Here is an 18,312-nt window from a genome sequence, read left to right as displayed (position 1 = left end):
GTTTCACCGTGATGGTCAGGCTGGCCTCAAACTCCTGACCTTGTGATCCACCCATCCTGGCTTCCCGAAGTGCGGGGATGACAGGCGTGAGCCACTGCGCCGGGCCTAATACCATTTTTTAAGCACAAAAGTTGCCTTCAGAGCATCTCCGGTAGGAAGCTCTCAGGTGCCGCGTGGGCGCCATCTCCTGGTGGTAACGGGCATCTGCAGGCTGCCTGATGCCCCTCGCGTCCCCCGCACAGGCTCCCGCGCCAGGCACAGCTTCAGGTTCCACCGCCTTCTGGGAACACGCCACTATTTTCTGATCCCTATTAATACCCCTGACAGCATTTATGTACAAGATAAATTCATTTCAATTTCCTTTTTCAATTAATGGCCTATTATTTGAACCAGACTCAGCTAAAAATATTGCTCCAATACCATCAATCTTGTAAAATTAAATTTTCCTCCCTCTGACAGCCGGAGGGCATCCGGCTGGGGCAAGAGGGTGGTTGTCTGGCTGGCCACTGCTGCCCAGCTCTGCTCAAGACCCTGGGGGGGTCGGGTCCCACCACCCAGACACCCTGAGGCCCCCCAGCAGAGACCAGGACACGGAGGCTGCCAGTGGTGGCCCAGGGGGCAGAGCTCTGGGGTTGGCCAGCCCAGACTCAGTGGCAAGACGGGGATGACAGGCCACCCTGGTGCCAGTTCTGGCACTGAGCTCCTGACTGGGGATCTGGGGCATCCTGGACCATCCCACCTGCCAGGCAAGGCTGCCCTCCACCATCCACCTGGCCTAAAGCCTCGTTCAGGACCGTGCCTGGAGAGGCGAGCCAGGGCTGGAGCCCACTGAGCTGAAGGGTGGCAGAGGCACTGGGAGCTCCTGCCACGCCCCACTTTCCTGAGAGCAGGCTGGGACCCACTCCCACTCCCAAGCCTTATCCTGTCCCATTTTCTAGAAACTCCTGCTGTGAAGGTGACTGGAGGAACAGCCTCGGGACCGAAGACCCGGTGCGGCCGCCTCTGGGTGGCCCGCTCAGCTGCCCTGGTGCCCTGCACCCTGGCTTCAGAGATCTCAGAGACTCAACTGGAAAGTGCGCTGGAGAACGGGCTGACGTGCCGTCACTCTCAGGCACTCTGAGGCACCCAGGGCACGGTGGCTTCTGGGGTGGGGGACCCGGCCCAGCCCCTGCGCTCGCTCCCCTGACGGGCGTCTTTCCTTTTACAGCTGGGTCCGGCTCCCTTCGCTGAATGCTGCCGCAGAATCTGCAGCAGGTGCAGACTATTTTGGCATCTCACATATTTTGAAGGTTCAAGCTGTTCACATAATTGAAAATATGTTCTAATTTGACTTGGGGTTATTAATAAACAATTTCCAAATATTTGAGACTTTTCTGTAAATCCCTATTTGCTTCTAATTTAATTCCTTTTGGTGAAAGAATGTGTGTGTATCATTTCTGTCCCACAGATACGGAGGCGAGGTGGTTCTGGAACCAGACTCGTGCCATGGTGGCTGCTCGGCTGGAACCGCCCAGGGCCAGAAGGGAGAACAACCCGAGCTCGTCCAGGGCTGGCACGGCCTGTGCCCGAAGCCAGGTGTAGACGCCCAGATGCACACGCCAGCCAGGGCCTCGGGTGGACCTGAACCCCCAAGCACAGGCCGCTCCGGACCCACCTGGAAAACCCTGACAACAGCCAGATGTGGACAGTGGTCGCAGCCCTCAGGGGTCTGAAGAAGGTTTCCTGAGGCTTTTGCCTCAGTGAAAGACGTTTTGGTGGAAATGACGGCCATCCCCCCGTCCAGCCCGCACGCACTTCCCTCCCCGGTCCCTTGGTCAGGCTTGGGCAGACTGAGAGGTCTGCTCTGGCCAGGGTCCAGCACGCAGGTGCCTCTGTCTGCGGCTGTGTCCACTGCTGCTCTGGCTGAAGAGCCCCAGATGCCAAGGGGGCAGAGCCCCGCAGCCCTGACAACAGCCCTCGTCCTGAGGTTGCTTCGATAAGGCACAGGCACTCCTGCTTTCTTCTAACTACTGTTTAGCAAGGTACATCTTCCTCCCTCCCTTCACTTTTAAAGTACTGGTATCTTTATATCTAAAGGAATCTGGGAAGAGCTGAGGGACGGTCCCCACGAGGAGGAGGTGGCCAGGAACTGCCACAGACGAGTCTCTCATGGCAGGGTGGCACACAGAGGCGGGGAGCAGAGACCCACCCTTCCGAGGATGATGGTGGCCAGGAAGGCCTTCATGTAAATGCTTTCAGCAATCCGACGTTGATGTGCGTCGGTATGTTTATTTGGCTTGAAGCTTGCAGTATTTGGATCTGTGGTAAGTTTCATGAACGTTGACTTGGCTTCTGTAAGCACTGCCCCGTCTGCTTCCTCTTCTGCTCCTGCTGGGCCTCCGGCCACACGTGTTAAGACACCTGGTATTTCACGGTGGTCTCTATCAACTTTCTAGTCCTTCTCTGTTTCACAGTGAGTCGCGCTTGGGGCTGTCTTCAAATCCAATCCCCTTCTCTTTCCTTCTGCGATGTCTAACCTGCTGCTTTTTCAACTTCCTTTTTCATCTGAATAAGCCCCGCTTGGGAAACACAGGAAGTCGGGTCATGGCAGAGCAGGGTGAGAGGTCAAGGTCAAGCTCTCCTCTTCAGGGAGAGGACGAAGCCGGCAGGGAGGAGGGACCACGGCGGGAGAGGAAGGAGGGCTGACAGGAGGAGCTCCACCCTGAGCATGGGGATGAGGGCCTCGGTTGTGGTCGAGGAGGCCCTGTGGCCTCCATGTGCCCCACAGAGCAAGAGGAGCGGCCCCCTGCGTGTCGGTGGGCGAGGCCTGAGGCCTGAGGCTGGGAGCAGCTGCTTGATAGCACGAGGGGCAGGGGCTGAATGCGGGATTCCTGGGGTTTGTGCAGACTCCACTATGGCTGGGGCCATGCACGGCAGCTGTGTGAGCATCTCAGGGACAGGGACACTGAGTAACTGGCACTAGGCGCCCAAATGCCAAGCTTGTGAGATGGCCCTTGAACCCAAAGAGCAATGAGTCCCACCTGCAGGGCAGGGGAGCCCTGGAGTACAACACCCTCAGCACGGCCACCCACGGGCGCACACCTGGGAGAGGGCCTGCCACACAGCGGCGGGGTCACGGCTGGGGAGCGGTGACGCTGGGGACAGAAGGCCAGAAGATGGACCCAGGTCAAGGAGACCCAGGGCCTCCCCAGAGACGGGGAGACAGGCCCAGGCCGGGTGACCCAGGGCCTTCCCGGAGACGGGGAAGACGGACCCAGGACAAGGGGCCCAGGGCCTCCCCAGAGACGGGGAGACAGACCCAGGCCGGGTGACCCAGGGCCTCCCCAGAGACGGGGGAGACGGACCCAGGACAAGGGGCCCAGGGCGTAAAGACAGAATTTAAGATGTGGGTCTCTGAACCAACAGCAATTTATTTACAACCTGCAGAGCGTCCCTTTCTCTGAGGAGCTTCCCGCCCCTTCCCAGACACCTGGTACGTTTGTCTCTGTGGCTGTCACATACGCTGGGGCCACTGTCTCACGTGTCTACCTGATGGGGGACCGCAGAGGAGTGGCAGGACTTTGGGACAGGTCTTTCCCAGCCCTGTGAAAGGCTATGTCCCCCTCCCCTGCACTCACCCCATGAACAGCCTCTCTGGAGATGGGATGCCGCCCCAGCCCCGCACCCTCAGGGCTCAGGAAGGGATGGGCCAGGCCAATCCGGAGCTGAGCATGGCTGGCGACAGCAGCTCTCAGAGCAGATTGCGGCTGCCATCCAACCTCTCATCTACACGCCCGGAACCCCAGACTCCCTCTTTCACACATACTGAGGCCCTGGGCCCCTCCCGGGCTGTCACTTCCCGACTCCTGCTTGGGCTCGGTCTGGAGCCCCAGGACCCTGTGCGTGCCAGGCCACCTTCCCTGCCAGGCCGGCCCTGGGCTCAGACCACCCGGAAAACCACCAAGCAGGCTGCAGGAGCGCCAGGTAGGGTGGCAGGAGCGAGGCTCAGGGCGGGGAGCACCCCGACCCCTCTCCATTTACACAGGTGAAGGGCTGGCTCCTGCCAGGGTCAGCCTGTGTGACCCCTGCGCCGGGCAGCGGAAGGGACTCACCGTGAAGTGCTCCTGGGATTTGTAGTTTTCGTCCAGGTAGACCCGAGCCCTGTTATACTCTTTCATTGCGTCACTCGACAACAGTTCTCTGGAAGGAAGAAAGGAAGTTCCTGAGGAAAAGCCACGCGGACGCCTCACACCTCGCGAGAGGCCCACGAGCATCAGGATGGGCCCCAGTGCCGGGGGCACGTCACCGCGAGACCGTCCGCCCGTGACAGGCAGAGGGCAGGGAAGGGCAGCAGCCGCAGGAGCTGGCCCCACCTCGAGCTCTCGGCATGTGGAGAGCTCATGAGCCCGCAGGCTCTGGACTCCACCCAGCAGTGAGTGCCGGGGTCTGAGGCATCCCCGGGACAGAACCGGTGGGAAGGTCCCATGCCAGGCAAGGGCAACTCTAAGCTTTTGCGGGGGAGGTCTCCCAGTAGCTCACGTTTGGTCTCGAGAGAAACTGGACCCCCACAATCGCCACCAGCACACACAGGCTGGGGCACATGCACCCCAGAGCCCCAGCAACTCTGTCCCCATCTGCTCCTCCCAGAGGGGACAGTGGCCACGGCCTTGCAACCATAAAGGAAAGAGAGGACCTCTGGGCACACCGTTGTCACCGACCGTTCATCCTCCTGGTCACATTTCATCATCAGGAAAGTCTTAAGGAGATAATCTCACCACTGGCTCCACAATGCATGGCTGCCCAGGAGGCCGCTGCACACCCCTGGAGCCGTGAACGGGAGGAAGACGCCCCACCTGTCTGGCCCCCCACCCATGCTTGCTCATTCAAGACGGTGGGGAGAAAGGAGACTAGCACCCTGTGACTCAGCCAGTCCACGTGTCAGGAAGAAGGGGCGTCCACGTGTAAGAAAATAAAAGCGCACCAGTAGAGAAGGGCAAGGAAGAGAATGGCTTGACAGACTGACATTGACCGCTCGGCGGCCTAACCGCTGCAAACACACCTTCCACGTGCTTTAGAGAAGAGACACTCAACAGCGCAACATTAACATCTGGAATTGTGTCTAAAACAATCTGATGTGCGAAGCAGCAACAAAATGTGGCCTGCAAGCCCATGAAAAAACAGTCAACAGAAACAGACCCAAAGGGACAAAAATGACGGCATGAGCTGAAAGCTGCTGGAAACAGCCATTATAGACGAGACCGGAGAGCGGAGGACAGCAGAGACGGACGGAAGAGCAAGGACAGGGGACTGCACGTGAGCCTCCAGGAGCTGACAAACACGGCGTCAGAAATAAACAAGTCCACTGCATGGGCTTCAGAGAAGATCAAGACCTGCCACAGAAAAGCGCCAGGCGGCTTAAAAAGACCCAGCAGAAGCGATCCAAACCGAAACTCAGGGAGCACACACTGGAAACAGTCAGAGGAGCTTGAGGGGCTGTGGAGCAGCACCAGGCAATTCACATCAGGTAACCCGAGCCTGAGGACAGAAGAGAAGGGAAGGAAAAGAAAGCAGCATTTAAAGCAGCAATGGACAAACTTTCCCGAAATCTGACGAAAACAAGAAACAGACCGCAAAAGCTCAAACTGCCCAAGTGAGATAAACATAGAGAACATCAAAGCAAAGTACAGAATAATCAGGTTGCTGAAAACCAGCTATAAGGACAAACCTAGCAGTGGGGGAAAGGACACATTATATACAAGAAAATGAAGAGGGAACAACGGGGAGATTCTCGGCAGCAACAACGCAATACAGAAGACAATGGGGAGATGTCATTAAACAACAAAAACATCTTTCAAAAACGAGGACAAAGACCCTTTCAGACAAACAAAAGCTGAGAAAATTCATCAGCAGCTGACTTGTGCTAAAATAAATGTTAAAGAAAGTTCTTCAGGCGGACGGAGAACCATGCCAAATAAAAAGCAGAATCCACACAAATGGGCGGAGGCCAGTGGAATCAACCCACGACCTGGTCAAAATAAAGGACGTTTTTCTCACCTCTTAATCTTTTTTAAAAACAAAACTGTCTAAAGCAAAAATCGTAACGATGTACGCTGGCAGCACGTGCGGAGGAACGAAACACACAGCGTCATGGGGGCCACGCTCTGCGTGAGGCTCTGAAACCAAGCACGGCGGCCTGGCTCCCGTCCGGCTCGAGTCCCGCCTGCAGTGAGGGCGGCTCCCGCGTCCCGCGTGCCCAGGGTCTGTCCCTGCTTTCTCTCCTCCCTCCCGAAGGTGCCGCTTTCCTTACTGACTGGCTGGGTCCACAGGTTTAAGCTCTAGTTTTCGTCAGTAATGTGAGCTGCAGGCGTCCTTCCCAGAGTGGCTTCATTTTTACTTTGGTCAGAGTGCTTTTTCATAAGCAAACGCTGAGTTTTAACACAGCCACCCTTTTCAACCTTGTGTTTTGTAGGCTGCACTTCTTGCCCATTTTAAAAGAAATCTCTCATCCCAAAACTGTAAAGATTTTCTCCCGCATTTGAGACGGAAAGTTTTAATGCTGCCTTTTACATTTATATAATTAATACAACTGAAATTCATCTTACACAGGGTGAGTGGGAAGTGGCTGCTGACAACACAAAGCAGGGACCCAGTTTCATCTTCCCAACACAGGCCCCCTCGATCCCCTGCCCACCTTCCTCCTGCAGGGCAGCCTCGGAGGGTCTGGGCGGGGCCTCCACTCCCCTCTCAGGCCTGGACACCTGCACGACGCCACCTGCCCCGCTGCTTCAGGATGAGCCCTGGGGTCCAGCTGGGTGAGAACCCACTATGTTTTTCTTCAGGATTCTTTTAGCTATTCTTGACCCTTTGCTCCTAAACAGCAATTTAGTGTTAGTCTGTTGAGTGTGAGGAAAATGCCGTGAAGATTTTGGTGAAAACTGCCTTAAACTACAGATCACTTTGGGAAGCTGTGGCGGTTTTTCTGGCAGCTGAAAGCACTGCTTGGTTCTGCTCAAGGACCCCGTGCTGGGAGTCAGGGTGGAAGGCCATGTCACTCCAGGACGTGAGGATGTAGCGGCTGGGAGCCCTGGAGGCCCGCTCGCACTGGCGCTGGCACTGGCGCCGGGACCAGGCTGGGAGTCCTGGCGGCTCTGTCCAGGGATCCCAACCGGGGGTAGCTGCATCCACCCCCTGAGTGCGGCAGCAGTGAAGCTTCTTGACGTGAAGGCCTCATGCTGCGAGGAAGCCAGGCCTTGCCCAGGGTCTGCAGGTGGAGACGGGACCCCTGACATGGGCATGTGCCAGGGCCACAGTGTAGGGGACACAGAGGACGGGCTCCACTGCTGTGGCCTCGGGAAAATACAGCAGCCCCTGTTAGGAGTGGCCGGCGGGAGGTCCATGTCTGAACACAAGCCTGCCTGCCTGCCCCTACCTGCTCCTGTCCACTTCTGCATGCCTAGGGCGGGGCACCCATCTTCCCAGGCAGGACTCGGTTGGGCCAGCCCCCTCAGGAGCCTCAGGGCATGCACGCTGGGACCACATGCATGGCACCTTCCTCCTTAATGATGGAGACATTGCCTCCACAGAGGATGGACGCTCCCAGCCGACCTCCCTGAGATGGACACATCTCAGTGGGATGTGTACCCGGGCCACTGCAGGCCCAGGCCTCAGACACACACACACTGGGACGGCTCCACTCAGTACCGGGGGCTCACATACCTGGCCTGAGAGCACAGACCCTGCCTTCCATTGCTGCCCCAGGAGGGTTGCGGCCACACGTCTAGACCACTCCTATCTCTGGAAAACTGAGACTCAGCCAAAATGACCCCCAGGTGAGTCCCAAATGATGAGGCTGGGGATCACTGTACCATCAAAAGACGCCACCCCCAGGACTCACATCCCTGAGGAAGGGGACAAGCACCAGCAGCTGCCCTGCCATCACCCACACCCCCAGGGAAGGGGACACACACCAGCGCCCACCCTGCTGGCACCCACACCCCCGGGGAAGGGGACACACACCAGCACCCACCCTGCTGGCACCCACACCCCCGGGGAAGGGGACACACCAGTACCCACCCACCAGCACCCACACCCCCAGGGAAGGGGCTGTGTCCCAGCACCCGCCCTGCCGGCACCCACAACCCTGGGGAAGGGGAAACACCAGTACCCACCCACCAGCACCCACACCCCCGGGGAAGGGGCTGTGCCCCAGCACCTGCCCTGAGACTTACTTGACGAACTTGTCCACGTGGGACATGGAGGCCTCGTAGTTCTTCCCTCCGAACTCCTGGCAGTGCAGAGCCATGAACTGTGGCTTGTGCGTGTGCACGACCTGGAGGGAGAGAAGCACAGGTCAGGGCCAACGGGGCCATCGGACAGCCACACTTGGCACCTCTTCTGCTGTTCCCACGGCCCGGAGCCACCGGGGCTGGTGGAGACGGGGCCCCGCACCTGCGACCACGGGTTCTTTTGGACAGATTCTAGGAGTCACCTCACCTTTGTGCTCTTAGTTATTTGTATTTCTGGTGCTTTTTATCCTCCCATGACCACAAATTCCTTAGAAAAGAGTCCAGACTTCTCAGAACCCTCTTCAATCATCTAGAGGCATTTTTTTCCCAGTTACAAACGTTATGCGTGTTTACGGCAGAGCATGTGGGAGCCTTGAGATCAACTGGTCACAATCTCACCAGGAAGTCACCTGTTAGCAACACTCAGGCATGCCCCAGCAAGGGTGTGCGTGCACACGTGTGTGCCTGAGCATGTGTGAGCATGAGTGTGCAGACGTGCCTGTGTGCGTGTGTGCTCATGTGTATATGAGGCAGGTGCTCCACGGCCCATTCACAGTGGGAGGACCCCGACACACAGCAGCAAGTCACACCGGGTCACTTCCACTAAGTGGTAGAGCCGGGAACCTGAGCCTGGCATTGCCGCCACCGGTCCCCCAGCCCCACCCCACCCTGCCCCGTCAACACTCCCAGGCCCCCGACACATCTCTGAGGTCCCCAGCAAGGATTCTGACTCATGTAACCACCACTGCCACATGCTGAATCTGTCCCAAGCTTTTATAACTAAAGAGCAGTGAAACAAATATCTTGCCAATGCGGCTTCCCGTGTGACCTGGTGGCTTCCACCAGGACACTCTAAGAGGATGCGCGGGCAGAGAATTCGGAGCAGATGCAATATGGACGTGGCCTCCCCTCCCTCCAGGTCCCAGTCCATTTCCCACGGTCACTCCAACCCTGTCCAGCCACTGTCACGCACCACACACCTCACCATGCGTGGGAGTCCCGACATGCAGGCCAGGACACAAACTGCGTCTCACCTGGCAGGAAACCTTGGGTGGGCACACGTGAAGCCACCGGGGAGCCGCATGTCACTTGAGCAGGACAAGGGGTGAAGCGCTCATTGGCCCCGCTCTCCTGGAACACAGGATGGGCAGCACTTCCCAGGGGCAAGCCCACCCATGGGTTCGCTGTCCAGGGCTGCGGGGTGGTGCCCAGACAGCCACCAAGGGCCCAGCAGAATGGGCTTCCTTAGAGGAGGGAAAGGTGGGAGAGAAGGGGCAGTGCGCCTGCGCTGGGCTCGGGAACCAGGAGGTGCTCACGACAATGCGGCACTCGCTGTGAGCCAGGTGGAGCTGTGGGCATGGCCCACCTCCCGAGAGCCCAGCGCCCGCAGTGCAGGGCACGGCTGAGCAAGGGAAGACGGGCTCAGGCTGGGGAGACAGAACCTGGGCTCTGACCACACACCACGGGCAGGCCCCACCTGTGCTCAGGTGGCAGCAGCAGCAGCAAAGGCAGCTGTGCCTGGGCTCCCCACAGCCCCCAGGTGGACTCACGAAGTGGGCCTCTCCCTCACAGGCATGGACGTGGGCTCCCTGGGTACTCAGGAGGCCTGACAGCCCACTGCCTTCATGCCCAGGCGGTGCACTTCTCCATAACAGATGGCTGAACGCAGCTCCGGAAACTAGAGAAGTTCTCAAAACAGACCCCTTGTGCCAGTGGGAGGGCTACTTCCAGGCTGTCTTGCTGCAGAACTCTGATTTCATTGTGGTGTTTGAGGGTGGGGAGGAGAGCCGGGTGGGCTTGAGATCTGCCCACGCCTCCCCGGCACGGAAGAGGCCTCACTGTGTCCATACGCCCTAGGACACCATGGGGCGGTCGGCTACAAGGCCGTCAAGCTCCGGAGCCCCCACGGCTCCTGTGAGTGGGAGGTGACATCAGCATTCTCCTCACAGGGCACCAGGACCCAGGGTGACGGATGCCATGGGCATAGTGGCGCAGGGCTGGGCAAGCAGCGGACACTGGCCTTTACTTCTGTGCCACAGTTCCTGGCCGTGGTCACAGCACCTCGAATGCACAGCAGAATCCGTAACTCACCGCACCCTCAGACCCGGGCCAGGCTGATGCTTTGATGCCCTCTGACTTCCTGTCGTTCCCCACCCTTCACCATTCGAGCTAGGTCTCAGAATCCAAACACCAAGCTGCCTGTCCTGAGACTACATATTTCTTAAACTTACTACTAATTTTATTTTATTTGAGACAGGGTCTCACTCTGTTGCCCAGGCTGGAGTACCTGGTGTGATCATAGCTCACTGCAGCCTCCAGCTCCTGGGCTCCAGCGATCTCCCATCTCAGCCTCCCATAGTGCTGGGACTACAGGTGTGAGTCACCACATCTGGCCTCAAAATGCTTCAGGACGGGGACTTTTCTCACTAGGCTGCCTGTACTCCAGTACCACCTAGAGAGAAAGAATGGTAGCAGCAGCACAGTATTCAATGATAACTTGGACGTGTTTAGGGTTATTTTGTGCCTTCTTAGTCTTTAATAGCTGAGTTCCTTCTACATACTAGCAAAGCTAAGTGACTGAGCCATACCTCTAGGGGGAAAAACCCTATATTCAATGTAACTTATTGGTAAACCCAGTGATCTCCCAAATTAATAGTATTTGAAACTAAATTTTAATAATCACTAAGTTTAAATAAACAACTGGAGAAAACACCCAGCCCTCCATGACATTCCTTTGAACTCAACAACTCCCACATAGCGCCCAGCAACATCTGCTTTGCACGGGACTGAACATGAGTTCAACTTTACTAGCAACACATATTCTGTTTCCCCGGCCTGGCAGGATTTCAAGCACATGACAGAAAAGCAGGACGATGAAGAGTTACAACACGTGAAATCACCACCGAGCTTCATCAGTGGGTCTTCATCAGGTGCAGCCGCCCCTCCACGTGGAAAATTGGGTCAGAGGTCTTACATGTATATTTCCACGCAGTTATGACAAAGGACCCCATTAATTTAAACCAGAACAGCTTGACGTCTCTCAAAAGCAAGTGTACATTACATGGATGTGCTCCTAAGCAAAGCCCCTGCCAATAAAGGCCAGGCCTCTGCAGACAGAGGGGACCCCTGCTCCCGGCGTGATGGGGGAGGAGAGGTGGCCATGACGCACGCAGCTCCGTAAGCAAACGCCATCACAAGAAAGGATGTGTCCTCAGATTCCGGCGACCTCATGGATAACTCGATTTCACTGCATCCCCAGGCTGTCGCTGCAGGAGTGCGGCGGTGGAGAAACAGCCGCTGTGCTGGCGAAGCCACCTCATCAGTGGCCCCAGAACAGCAGCCGCACAGTGAGACCCGGCCCTCATGTGAGGGACGCCGGCGGGCGGCGTGGAAAAGAACTGAGGACACGAGGGCTTCTACGACCCAGCCCACCAGACCCGGCACGGAGGAAGCACTGCACACCAGGGCTCCTCTGCTGGAAATGCCTCCGCCCAGTCCCCACGCTCATGGCCTCCCCGTCAGATGGGCTCCAGGCTGTCCCCCAGAAGGCTGCCCCTTCCTGGACTCCTGAATGACATTGTGAACCTCCTTTCCTCTGCGGTCACAGGCCCCTGAGCCCTGAACCCTGCTGCACCAGCACTCATCCACACTGGGGAGCCCTGTGGGTGCGCGGGGTGATGACGCCCTCAAAGCTGAAGTGAGAAGACGCTTCGTTTCCCACAGGTGATGCAGACAGGGACCCTAAGCAGGTGTAAAGCCACACGCCCTTTGAAAACCAAGTTAGCAAAATGAAAAGAGCTTTACCATGGGAAATTTCAGAAGAAGAGCAATGAACACAAGAGGAAAGGCCAGAGCACTGAACGGCAGCCACGGGAGCTGTGGCTCCTTCACACCCGCAAACCAAACACCCTCCACGCACAGCTCCCTCACGACGCGGGCCCGTGAGGAGCTTTCCTGGAACAGACTGCAGCTCCGTTTACTCCACAAAGGCATAGGCAAGCTGCCTGAGGATTCATGAAGGAGAAGGAAGACATCCTGGTTAGGTCTATCTGAATAGCGCGGCTAGTTACCTGCATCAAGAAGTGCAACTTCACATTAAATAGACACCGTTAGGACACACAACTACCGTCTAGAATGGCGGACTAGTTACCTGTAACAAGAACTGTAACCTCACATATCATAAACGCCTCCCAGGACACAGAATTACGGTCTAGAATCAGGGACTAGTTACCTGTAACAAGAACTGTAACCTCACATATCATAAACGCCGTCCAGGACACAGAATTACGGTCTAGAATCAGGGACTAGTTACCTGTAACAAGAACTGTAACCTCACATATCATAAATGCCTCCCAGGACACAGAATTACAGTCTAGAATCAGGGACTAGTTACCTATGACAAGAACTGTAACCTCACATATCATAAACGCCGTCCAGGACACAGAATTACGGTCTAGAATCAGGGACTAGTTACCTATGACAAGAGCTGTAACCTCACATATCATAAACGCCGCCCAGGACACAGAATATGGTCTAGAATCAGGGACTAGTTACCTATGACAAGAACTGTAACCTCACGTATCATAAACGCCGTCCAGGACACAGAATTACGGTCTAGAATCAGGGACTAGTTACCTATGACAAGAACTGTAACCTCACATATCATAAACGCCGTCCAGGACATAGAATATGGTCTAGAATGGATCAGAACAACAAAAACGTTGATATCCATGAGAACCTAATGAACCTGAGAACCTCCACGCAGGTCATCTTGAAATCAGGGTGTTATTTTGAGCCAGGACATTGTTTGGAAAACCAAAGCAAGACATTATCCTGCCTTTCTTGGACAATTGGTATCTCTGGAAAAGCGCAGGGTCTCCTTCCCTCTTTACAGAAACACTCCTACCAAAAAGTGAAAAAGAAATGGTGGAAATAGAACACAGCCATTTTACAATTCTTCATGACACAGTGAATCAGGGCAGTGACCACTGGTGGCTGCTAAAAAAGACCACAAAGAGACACAGACAGAGGGCTGAGCAGAGCACATGCCTCCTGATGGAAGCTGCAACACCACAGCAAAGCATTCCGTCGGAAAAACCGAACCCACGCCAGATCTAGACAGAGGCCAATTCCAGGAAACAGGAGATAGCATGCTAAACACAGCCACGGGATGCCTCTGGCCACATGACCACCGACACTGCGTGGCGGATGCTGGATGCCTTACACAGATAAGTGTGCAGGCAAAGAGAGGCCAAAGAAGACAGAAGGCCGAGAGAAAGGCAGGTGCACAGAGACACGCATCAACTAAAAGGCACGGCAAGGGTGTTATCAGCAGGGGCTCTGGTTTTGCCACAGGAGTCTGAGGCCCTCAGAGGGCACTGTTCCCACCGAGGACAACCACACACTAAAAACGAGCACCCAAGGACTTGCTGGCTGTGTTTGAATCTCTGTGTATCTCTTCCCTGGCTGAAGATCCTGGAGAGCATCCCCGCACATCTGAGCACGGCCCGAAACGTAAGCCAAGGCTTCTTGGCTGCTGTGACTCAAAGTAGGAGGCACCACCCAACCTCCCGCTTTCGTGATTTCAAGGGCACTCCTGAGACACTACCCACGAAGGAGAGAAAACAATTTTTAGAAAGAAGGAAAGGTCGCAGCCCTGAGTAACCGGATGGCAAAGGAGAAAAAGCAGGAAAAGAGGGGCTTGGAAGAAAAGCACCATCAAATCAGAACTACAACTCCCAGACCCCAGTCACGGCCCGAACTTGCAAAGCCGGTGGACGCACTGGGACTCTGCAATCCCAACAGAAGAGGGCGCTATTACACCAGGAATCCTGCAAAGCCCCTGCTCCCGTTCACGATGACCAGAAGGGTGCCCTGCATACAACAAGGCTGTAAAAAAAGACACAAAAATACAAACTGAGAAAATGTGCCCCGGCCCCAAAACACAAGCATCGGGCAGAACGGAATGTCAGCCCACACTACAAATAAAATTACATCTATTCCAGCAGTCGAGGCAATGGAAACCACTCAGCAGCAGCGATGCAACGCTGAAACACAGAACGTCCCGGCGGGAGAAGGACACGGACAGAAGAGTGCCCGCCAGCCTCGGGGCAGCGGGGCGAAGCACAGAGAGGCACGGCAGAGAAGGACCAGCCACAGCGAGTGCCACGAGAGTCACGGGAAGGAAAACCCAACACGGCATCAAAGCCAGGAAAATCCATCAAGAAAGCGAAATTTCATGAAGAAAGCTGTGAGGGAAGGAAGCATCGATGGAAGGCGGGCGGAGAGGGAGAGCATCTGCAGGCCTGGCGTCCCGGATAAGGGACACAGAAACAAGGAACACAGCTAATCTTCACAACTATAATCCAGGAAAACTCTTCAGAACAGAGAAAGACCCGAATTTAGACACTGAAAGGCTCACCAAATACTTGAGAAAACTAACCAAAAGCAATCATCTCCAAGATTTCAAAGATAAAAATAAGATCTTCATGGCATCCAGGTAAAAAAAGCTCAATTAACAATAAAGTGAAAAGAACCCGTCCCTTCAGAACCAACAGACACTCTAAGGCAACACCAGAATCACCTTTTCTAAACATCTCGGTGAAATGAGGTATAAACCAGGGGCTACTGATCCAGCCCTGCATCCTTCAAATTCCAAAACTACAGAAAACAGTTTTCAATGTACAAAAATGTGGGAAATTCTGTCCCCAGCAGCCCTTTCTGAGGAATCCAGGAAGGCAGGGCTGAGTCTTTTCCGTAAATAAGCAAGTGGGCACAGGAGCTCGGCGGTCCCTGCTCAGCAGCATGAGGGCAGCCCCAGGGCGCAGGAGCGACTGGGCATGGCTGTGTGCCCACAAACATCATTTGGGCTGCAGGCTGGGGCGGGGGGGCAGGGCAGGGAGGGTATAGTTTGCTGACACTGAGTTTATTTTTTTAATTTGTATAAATGTAAGGGGTACAGTGCTGTTTTGTGACATGGCCGTTACACACGGTGCTAAAGCCAGGGCTTCCAGTGTAACCCCCACCCGAGGAGTGTGTACCCCACCTTCGGTGATTCTCATCCCTCACTCCCACTTAGAAGTGGGAACACATGGCATCTAACTTGCTGACTTGTTTCACTGAAGATAATGGCCTCCACTTCCATCCATATGGCTGCAAAAGACATGATTTCATTTTTTTATGCCCGAATATTCCATTGTATGTGTGTGTGTGGTATAGAAAATACACACATTTTGTTTATCCAATAAAGCAATTTTAAAAATAATATTGCCAACTGGGATTTCCGATGTGTATAGATGACATAGATGCCACATACAAACCTACATGATTTCAAAATTTCTACACTGCACATGAAGTAGCACAATATTAACTAGCAACCATTTAAATATGCCTTTTTTTTTTGAGACAGGATTTTGCTGTCACCCAGGCTGAAGTGTAGTGGTGTGATCACAGCTCACTGCAGCCTCCACCTCCCCCGCTTAGGTGATCCTCCTGCCTCGGCCTCCAGCCTCCTGAGTGCTGGGACAGCAGGTGTGCACCACCACACCCAGCTAATTTTTTTTATCTTTTATCTTTGAGAGACAGGGGTCTTGCTATGTTGCTCAGGCTGGTCTCAAACTCCTGTCCTCAAGCAGTCCTCCCACCTCAGCCTCCCAAGTAGCTTTAAAAATATCTTTAAAAAGGAAAACAGCCAATAAATAAATACAAATGGAATGTGAAAACAGTAATTCAAAAGACAGCAAGAATGGGGAAAAAGGGAACAAAAATCAAATTTTTCTGTTTGTACAAAAACTGTGTACAAACAGAAAAATGAAAAATGGTAGACCCAGATTCAGCCACATCAGCAGTTACATAAGATTAATGGTCCAGGCTGGCACTGTGTTATCTAGATATCACAAGTCAAATGTGGCTATTTAAAAGAAAATGAAATAAATGTTTAAAAACTGAGTTCTTCAACAAATCACATTTCAAATGCTTAATCAAGAGCCACAGGTGGCCAGTGGCTGCCACTGTGGATAGCACAGACTGGAACACTCTGTCATCCGGGAGCTCTGCTAGCTGAGGCTGTTCTGGACATTCCAGTTGTAAGGATGGGAGCTACAGGGTGGATGAAAAACAAGACTGAAGGACACACTGCCTGTAAGAGACACACTCCCAGGATAAAGGCACAGACAGAAAGCAAACACACAGAAGAGCACACACCATGCCAGCCGTGAGCCTCGGAGGGCTGCGGTGGCAGCAAAAGCCATCAGACAAAGGCTCCGGGAGACAAAGAACATCCTGTGATGACTGAGGCAGCTCTCAGGAAGACGGCAGCCACAAACGTGCATGTGGCTAACAACCCAAAACACACTGGGAGAAACTGACAGAACAAAGGAGAAACAAACAATCCCACACCCACTGTGGGAGACTGAAACTGACAGAACAAAGGAGAAACAGACAATCCCACACCCACTGTAGGAGACTGAGCACCCTCCCCCGACACTCGGCACATCCAGACGAACGCGCACAAGCAATCAAGATGCAGAAGGACACAGTCAAGCTCCATGGTCCACGTGGCATCACAGGATAACACATCTGACGCCTGCAGAACACACAGTACACACGCTCCCCCGTGGCACACCTGCCAAGGGAGACCGCACGCTCCCCCATGGCATACCAAAGGGAGACCGCACGCTCCCCCATGGCACACCCACCAAGGGAGACCACACGCTCCCCCATGGCATACCAAAGGGAGACCGCACGCTCCCCCATGGCACACCCACCAAGGGAGACCGCACGCTCCCCCATGGCATACCAAAGGGAGACCGCATGCTCCCCCATGGCACACCCGCCAAGGGAGACCACACGCTCCTCTGTGGCACACCCACCAAGTAAGATCGCATGCTCCCCCGTGGCACACCCACCAAGGGAGACTACACGCTCCTCTGTGGCACACCCACCAAGTGAGATTGCATGCTTCTCTGTGGCCCACCCACCAAGGGAGATCACAGGACGGACCATAAAATAAGCTCAGACAAGCAAATCACACATATTATTTCATTTTTATTTCTACAGAATTCTAGAAAATGTGAACTGACTGGTAGTGAGTGACAGGGAGCCAGCCATCAGATGCCTGGCGGTGGGGAGGAGGGCAGGAGGGGCTACAAGGGGCATCAGGTTCTTCTGGGATGATGGGATGAGCCATCCTCCTTGATCCTGGTCATGGCTCCGTGGGGGTAGAGCAATGTCAGTGCTCCTCAAACTGTACATTTAATATGGAAAGTGCACTGTACGTCAATTATACCTCAATAAAGCCACAAGGCCATTTCTATGAAAACATTGATTAACTGTAACACGTGAACTGTAAAAAGCAATTATGAGACAACTGAGCACATCTAAATACTGACTGGGTATTTAATAGGCTGGGGTTACTGATCAACCTTTTAAATATAAAGATAGTATGTAGGGGGTATTCTTTAAAATACCTACTAAAATAGTCACAAATGAAATGATGCACTGTCTGGTTTTTGCTTCAAATGATTAGGGGTGAGAGGAGTAGGTGGAGGGCATTTATACCAAAACTGGCGACGAGCTTAATAGCTGAGCATGGGTGCTGGGCACGGAAGAGTTCTCTCCACTTCTACATGGGCTTGAAATCATTACAATAAGTTTGCTGAACGTGCCATTGTTTAACTCAGGGGGAACAACACCAGAAACCCCAAAAACACGTCCCTTGAGCCAGCAGCACCTGTGGCAGGAGCTCTGGAGCTGCAGGAGCTTTGGGGCCGCGGGGAACCACCCCCACGGCCTTCACAGCGGGTGCCTCTGAACAATGGGAAAAAATGACCTTCGCTGAGGTCTCTGATCTTCCCTGGTCTCAAAATGGCAAGGCCAGGGAGAAAAGAGGTGTCTGTGTTTCCTATGAAGGTTCCGCTTGGGGACTCAGCTTGAAAACACTTCTATCTGCAAGTTCTGGAGGAGGTGAGGGGTCCGGGCTCGCTCAGCACAAACGCGCTCCACGGAGGAGGTGAGGGGTCCGGGCTCGCTCGGCACAAACGCGCTCCAC

At 54.5% G+C, this 18,312-nt stretch overlaps 1 protein-coding gene across 1 annotated transcript in view; it reads right to left on the bottom strand.

The window, feature by feature from the left end:
* Positions 1-18,312, bottom strand: part of INPP5A (inositol polyphosphate-5-phosphatase A) — a 233,661-nt gene that overhangs the window by 116,472 nt on the left and 98,877 nt on the right. The window contains exons 3-4 of the mRNA XM_037733137.1: positions 8,208-8,308; positions 4,092-4,179 (exon numbers count right to left, since the gene is read on the bottom strand). Of these exons, the coding sequence (XP_037589065.1) occupies positions 4,092-4,179; positions 8,208-8,308 (189 nt within the window). The remainder of the gene's footprint in view (positions 1-4,091; positions 4,180-8,207; positions 8,309-18,312) is intronic.

The sequence above is a fragment of the Cebus imitator genome, unplaced genomic scaffold (assembly GCF_001604975.1).
Source record: "Cebus imitator isolate Cc_AM_T3 unplaced genomic scaffold, Cebus_imitator-1.0 Scaffold495, whole genome shotgun sequence".
NCBI lineage: Eukaryota > Metazoa > Chordata > Mammalia > Primates > Cebidae > Cebus > Cebus imitator.
Note: the sequence above shows the minus strand (reverse complement) of the source record. Positions and strands in the feature narration are given on the sequence as shown.